General features: G+C 47.7%; 1 protein-coding gene across 2 annotated transcripts; it reads left to right on the top strand.

Moving 5' to 3' along the window:
* Positions 1-535: 535 nt before the first annotated feature.
* LOC309837087 (uncharacterized protein) lies at positions 536-6,802 on the top strand. 2 transcript variants are annotated; one of them, XM_082677430.1, is made up of 4 exons: positions 686-745; positions 2,888-2,985; positions 3,376-3,502; positions 4,760-6,802. In XM_082677430.1, exons 3-4 carry the CDS (start codon positions 3,469-3,471, stop codon positions 5,974-5,976), a joined length of 1,251 nt encoding a protein of 416 aa, XP_082533556.1. In that variant the 5' UTR covers positions 686-745; positions 2,888-2,985; positions 3,376-3,468; the 3' UTR covers positions 5,977-6,802. The 2 variants fall into 2 exon arrangements, with proteins under 2 accessions (XP_082533555.1, XP_082533556.1); XM_082677429.1 differs by lacking the exon at positions 2,888-2,985 and having other exon boundaries at positions 536-745.
* Positions 6,803-7,160: the final 358 nt, after the last annotated feature.

Genomic DNA, 7,160 nt, shown 5'->3' with positions numbered 1-7,160 from the left:
GCACGAACCCGTGTCCCCTGCATCGTCAGGCGGACTCTCAACCACTGCGCCACCAGGGAAGCCCACATGATTCTTTTTGAATTATGGTTTTCTCAGGTTATATACCCAGTATGTATCTGTAGACTTTGGGAGCACTTATAATATTACTTTTACCGTCTGGGAACATGCTTAATGGGGTCTGAAATAGTGTTTCTGAAAACTTTTAGTGATTACTTGCAGACAACACTCCCCATAAGTCTCCCTACAGCCACTCTAAGAAGTAACGAAAGTCTCCTCTCCAGCCTAGTTAGACCCCTCGCAGTGCTTCTGGATTTGTGGGGGTGGGACCACCAGCTGGAACCCTAGCTAGACCTCTGAGAACTACATTTCCTAGAGGACAGTGCGTCGAGAGGCAGTATGTCTAAGCCAATGAAAACCCAGGGTAAAGACATTCCTGCGCATGCGCTTCTCATCGGGGAGGGACTTCCGGCCGCCTCCTCGTGGCGGCCATTTTAATCGCTCTGGATTTGTTCTAGTTCCAGAGCGCTCCGTGGGGGCTGAGATGACTGAACTAAGGAGTTCCGAGTGGAGGTGTCCCCGTTGCACAGAGGCGGGTCTGAAGTTCGGCGACACCGCCCGAGGTGTCCCGCGTCAGACCCTGGATAAGGCCGGCCGTGGCTGGGTCCCCTCTGTTCTCCGGCCGCTACCGGCCCAGCTCCACCCACAGAGTCCGAATGCGGTGGCGGCGCTAAGGGACCCGCCTCAGGTAAACGCTCGTCCTCCGGGCCCTCACCTTCTCACCCCACCAGACACTAGATCCCCTGCCCACGTGACCGCAGCTCAGGCCGCTCTGTCCAGGACGGTGAGGCGGTCGTGTATGGGCTCTGTTTCTGACAGTGTGATGGTGCGTGGGAGAGCGTGACAGGCGGGGGGACCGGCAGGTGCAAAGGCTTGGAGGTGGGACTGAGGAGGGAGGATTCGGGAAACCTGGAACTGTCTTGTATTTGCATGGAGTGGAGAGTGTGAGGTGGACTCGCACCTGCACTGTCAAGCTGAGGGGTTTGTACCTCCGTTCTGAGGACCTTGGCAGCCATGGTGGGTTGTGAAGAGAAGAGGGATATAGTCTGATTTAGGGTTTTAAAAGCTTTCCAAGAGTTACTCTGAGGGAGAACAGATTGGAATGGGGGTGATGAGGGTAGTGAGGCACAGGGAGGTTGAGTCCTTGTCCAACATAGAACTGGGAGGAGGCAGCACTGAGGTCTGAAGCAGAGAGTTTAGTCTTTTAGCCCAAGGTCATCTGGCCTCCAGGGCTGGCGAGGGGTACAGGGAGTTTTGAGCCCCTTGGAATACACCTTTATGGCTTGCTTCTGCCCACAGGTCCCCATGACTGAGGAAGCACTTAGGGAACCTACACAGGGAAGTGGAGGGTGTCCCAGGCCCTCACTGGCTTGGATCTCACTCGTATGAACTTGAGATTGTGGTGTCGTGGGACTCTTTACCTGCCATTTCCCCAGCCCTTGGGTTTGGGGATCTGGGAGAAATCCTCTAGACACATTCTAGTCCAGGCCAAGGGTTTCATGGAAGAGTTGCTTTCTGGTCATCTGTGAAAAATGGTGTAGAAGGTTATCCCAGAAACAAGTACCAGCATGTTCAAATGTTTGGTAGTGTGTCCACAAACTGGGAACAGGGCACAGCATGTCTCCTTTCTTTTAGCAACAGAGAGCAAGGGTACAGGAGTCAGTCTTGTAATGTGGCTGTCTGAGAAGTTGGGCATCTGTTGTGGAGGTAATGGGAGATTTGGAAAAGAGGAGGGAGATGATCTTACTTAGGTCTAAACAGGCTCCATCTGGTTACAGAGTGGAAAACAGACTTTGGGAGGAGGAAGGATGACCAGGGAGGAGGGTACTGCAGAAGTCCTAGTGCGTGTTCATGGACCAGAGTAGTGGCTGTGGAGTTGGAAGAAGTGGTTGGATTCTGGATCCATTATTTAAGAAGGGCTGCCCAGATTTTCTGATTTTGAGGGTGGGAGAGAGAACGGTAAGAGTCAGTGATGGCACTAAAGTTTTGGTCTTAGCAGCTGAAAGACTGGAAGCTTCATTAACTGAGATGAGATAATCAGTAGTAAGAGTGATTTTCATTGGGGATATCAGGAATTTTGTTTTTGGCTGTGTTAAAATTATGAGATTTCTCAGAAAACAAAGGAGTAGTGACATCAGGTGGGCAGAACAGAGGTCTGGAAATCTGGGGTGTGGTTCGGGATGGAGACATCTGAAAGTGGTGGCTAGTGTCTGCACCAGTGTGGAACTATGGATTGTATTTAGAAGGTGGAATTCAGGCCATGGTGATAATGTTACTAGCAGGTCAGAAAGAAGTGTATGAGTTCCAAGAATTGATCTATTGCTTGGGCACCTTGTTGGGGGTTATGGACATCATAAACACAGACGTGGGAGAGAAATAGCCGTGAAGCGAGTATGTGTGGGGCCGGAGGTGTTGGCAGGTGTCCAAGACTTCCAAAGGAAGAGTAGACCGACAGATGCAGAGGCAGAGAACTAACAGAGATAAGATGCATTTGCTAGAATTTTGTGGTGAGTTTTGGTGGGATGTTTCAGTAGATAATGTATATAACATAAGGGCAAATGTGGTTATCTGTGAGAATCACTATGATTAGTGTGGGTAGCTTTGTGGCTGGGATTTTAATGAGGGTTAGGTGGAGAGAAGAGGATTGTGGCTGCTGAGGGAATGAGTACAACCTAGAAGTAGGAGAGGGTTATGGGTATCTGAAATACACATATGGTTCTGTATGACTAATGTTGAAGCTAGAATTAGAAACAGGCAGAAAGGCCTTCAAATTGTGTTGGGATCCATCAGAGGTCTTGGGTAGAATTTGGATTCTGTTTGAATTTGCCAGGTTCTCTGGGGTGAGTCCAGGAAGATGACTATAGTGTGGGACAGAGAGTTGGCAGTGGCTGCGAGGATGCAACCGTCGGGTCTGGAGACGTGAGAGAGGTACATGTGGAGAGAGGGAGCATGAATTGATGGACCTGGGCCCTGGTACAGGGGACTTAAGGGTGATGGGTGACTCCACATTTTATTGTGAGGCATGATATGGAAGACCCCCTGGAAATTGCCCAGCAGGAAGAGATGGAGCCATGCAGTTCTGTCCCTGAGCATCTCTCTGAGGGCATCTCTCTGCCTACCTGTCTGTAGTTGCTGAGGGCTGGGCACAGTGATTAGTGGAAACATGAGGAGAAAGCAGTACCAATGGCATCAGGTTCTGGTGTCTCATCTGAAGTAGGGAGCCTGGAAGAAACTTGGGCATGGGCTGGATGTGTGCAGGATGGATTGTGGGTCCTCAGGAGAGAGGACCAGTGGTTTCATCTGTCCCCATCATGACAGGGCAGTGTGACTTTGGAGGATGTGGCTGTGTACTTCTCCTGGGAGGAATGGAGTCTCCTTGATAAGGCTCAGAGACACCTGTACCATGATGTGATGCTGGAGATCTTTACACTTATATCCTCACTGGGTAAGGCCTGCACACCCACCCCTATGACCTGGGCTAGACTTTGCCTTTCTGCTTTTCCTTAGGGGCTGCTCTGTCCTTCCTGCATCCAAACCATGGGGACTACTTCCTTTCCTAGTTCCTTTGGAAGGTGCTGCTGTTGCTAGGGCTGCGTTGTTTGCACTGCCCTTTTCTCTCCTTGGAGACCTAATACCTGCTTTTCTGAAGCCTAGTAGGAAGCCAAATGGGTCCATCTTGCTTACCTCCTCCCTAGTTGGGTGACTTTCCAGATCCATGGTTCCTAGGTTTTGCTCCCTTCTTCTGACTGTTCTTTCATGCCTGCCTGTGCCAAGAATTGTACGTCACTGGGCATAGGCACTAGTTAGGTGCACCATGAGCTGTGTTTGTGATACCCTCATCTGAGGTTCTTTTTGTAACATTTATTTTTCTTTTCTGTGCTCTGTTATGTGATGTTTCTTTGGGCTGGAACTGGCCACTTGCCTGTCCTGTCTGTCCCTTAGGACTTGAATTTTCTAAGTCCCATGTAGTTAGTGTGGGTTGCAGGGGAGAGTCCTGGGTGCTTCATAGAATGGCCCACTGTGGCACGATGGGCTAGAGGGGACCTGGCAAGGACATGACATCAGGGTTGTGTTCACATCATACCAGGAACCTGTTCAAACTAGTGTTTTGGTGCCACTGCTGTGTGCCACACCTCATTTCCATCTCTTCTTCCCCGTTCTTTATACTTGGCCAGCTTGTCACTTTAACTCTGACTTCTGGCCCCTGGCTATACCCAACTTTCCTTCCTCCACCTGTTACCTATTCTTCTCTACAGCTGCATCTGCAGTGTTCTCCAGTGTTGGCTCACATGTAACAGGTGGTGTGCACATATCCTTGATAGTCCTTGAAAACCAGTTAGTCATTTTCAAATGGATTTTTCTATCCCTGGACAAAAATTTCTGTACAGCACTCACATGTTAGCAGCAGCTAAAGCACTGCTCAAGGTGTGAGGAGTGAGTTTAAAATTGCCTGCCTCTTCTCACTCTGCTGCATCACATTCTTAAAAGTTTTTCATCTTGTGAGGCTTCCCTACTTCTGTAAACTTTTAGAGTCCCAGTACTGCAAAACAGCCTCTTCCTCGTCCTGACTCCAACTCTGTCATCCTGAAAACCACCTCACGTATTCATTCTTTGGTGTGTCAGACACATATTTGTGATGCGGCTGCCACCAGTCCCCAAAGTGAAGTCCCCACGTACTTCATTAGCATTTTTCTGTTTTCAGGTTGTTTGTGTGGCATAGAGAATGACAAGGCTCCTTCAGGACAGAGAGTTTCTCAGGAAAGAATGCCACAAATCAGGACTCTAAAGCCAGATCCGTCAACCCAGAAAGCTCATCTCTGTGAGATGTGTGTTCCTGTCATGAAGGACGTTTTGTACCTGGCTGAGCATCAAGGAACATATACTGGGCAGAAATTGTGTACATGTGTAGCATGTGGGGAACAATTCTGTTTCAGGGCAGATCTTGACCAACACCAGAAGGAGCACAGTGGGGAAAAACCCTGCAGCAAGGGTATGAACAGGACCTCCTTTGTGAAGAGCTATGGAATCTATTTGTCAGGGAAGCCTTTCACCTGTGGGAAGGGTGGAAAGGACACTGTGGGCCTTTTCCAGTACCAGGCCACTCCCAAATCAGTACTGAAAATACACAGCAGTACTGGCTGTGAGGAGGCCTTTCACTGTGGAAAAAGTCCTTACAAGTGTGGTGAATGTGGGAAAGCCTTCCGCTGCAAACGTACACTTGTTCAGCACCAAAGAATTCACTCTGGAGGACTGTATGAGTGCAGTGAATGTGGGAAAACCTTCACTTACAAGCACATATTTCTTCGGCACAAGACGCTTCATACTGGAGAAAGGTCTTTTGAATGCAGTGAATGTGGGAAGGCCTTCAGGTTCAAATATAAACTTGTTCAGCACCAGCATATTCACACTGGAGAAAGGCCTTATGAGTGTGCCGAATGTGGGAAAGCTTTTAGCTGCAAATCCAAACTTGTTCAGCACCAGAGAATTCACACTGGAGCAAAGCCTTATGAGTGTACTGAATGTGGCAGACTCTTTAGACAAAGTTCCAGTCTTGTTCAGCATCAGAGAATTCACACAGGAGCAAGGCCTTATGAATGTGGTGAATGTGAGAAATCTTTTAGCCAAAGCTCCAGCCTCATTCAGCACCGCAGAATTCACACGGGAGAAAGGCCATATGAGTGCAGTGAATGTGGGAAATCCTTTAGCCAAAGCTCCAGCCTCATTCAACATCGAAGAGTTCATACAGGAGCAAGGCCTTATGAGTGCAGGGAATGTGGGAAATCCTTTAGCCAAAGCTTCAGCCTCATTCTACATCAGAGAATTCACACTGGAGAAAGACCTTATGAATGCAGTGAATGTGGAAAATCTTTTAGCCAAAACTACAGCCTCATTCAGCACCATAAACTTCACACTAGATAAAGGCCTCAAGAGTACAGCCAACATGAGAAAGCCTTCAGTTACCAGTCTGCTCTGATTCAACACCAAAATCTCACAACTCAGTTCTAAGTTTTAGGAATTCAGCTAATGTGGAAAAAATACCTTCTGGATAAGGAAATCTACATAAGATAATGGCCTTTGAACTTCAGGGAATTTGCTGTCTCTTTGCTCAGTGTGATAGCACTAGAGAGCCTCTATGAGGAGCAATCTGCCATGAGTTCCAGGTATGTGAGAAATTTTCAGGAGCGGTATTTCATATTTTACCTGCTCAGGAACCTTGCCATAATTAAGTCACTGCCAGATTCTGTGGCAGAAGTCAACTCGCCTCTACCATCTGGCAGGTCCTCATAGTGTGCATCAGTCACCACAGCATGCTCAGAGAAGACAGATGTTTGTACTCTCTCTCCCATTCTCTAGAGGAAATCGTAGTCGAAACCCCTAGGGAGTTCCCATTCCCTTCTCTCTAACTAGTTATGGCATGGACCTGACCCAGTTTGGGACCAAAGGACCCAGTCTGGGAACTGCTGGTGGCTTGTAAAGTTTTCCTTCTTCACGGCATTGTTGGTCTTAGGGGTGAAACTTTTGAAGCATTTTCTGTCCTCCAAGTCGCCAACCTGGGAACGATCTGCTGCATATTGCTCTGATTTGTACAATAATAAAAATCTTATTGTTTAAGTCACCTTTAATCTTAACAATTTTATTCACTATGTGGGGTAGTTGAAAACAGAATTTGAAAAACAAAATGAAAATAGAATTTGGCTTTGCTAGTGTGAACAGGTGGACAGGTTTCATGAGGGTCTCAGGGAACAGTATGGTGTACGAAAGTCTGTCTTACTGCAGTTTTTGTCTAAGCTGTATTCCTGTCTGGTAAAATAAAAAAGTAAATATTTGATGTTTGTCCCCAGTTCCTGGCAGAGATCTTCTAAAACCCTTGGAATTTCCTGAGTAATAAGAGTTTTTTTGTGTGATAATGAAATGACTCAAGGTGGAGACCTGTACAGATCTTCAGCATGGGGGCTGGTCACCAGATATTAGAGGGTTAGAACTTTTAAGCCCCACCCCCGACATCTGGGGGGGGAAGGAGCTGGAGATTGAGTTCAGTCACAATGGCCAGTGATTTAGTCAACCGTGCCTATGTAGTGATACCTTAGTAAAAAATCCCTAAA

This window comes from Grampus griseus (assembly GCF_964374135.1).
Source record: "Grampus griseus genome assembly, chromosome: 19".
NCBI classification, from domain to species: Eukaryota; Metazoa; Chordata; class Mammalia; order Artiodactyla; family Delphinidae; genus Grampus; species Grampus griseus.
The sequence above is the reverse complement of the archived record's forward strand: the minus strand, read 5'-3'. Positions and strand labels throughout refer to the sequence as shown.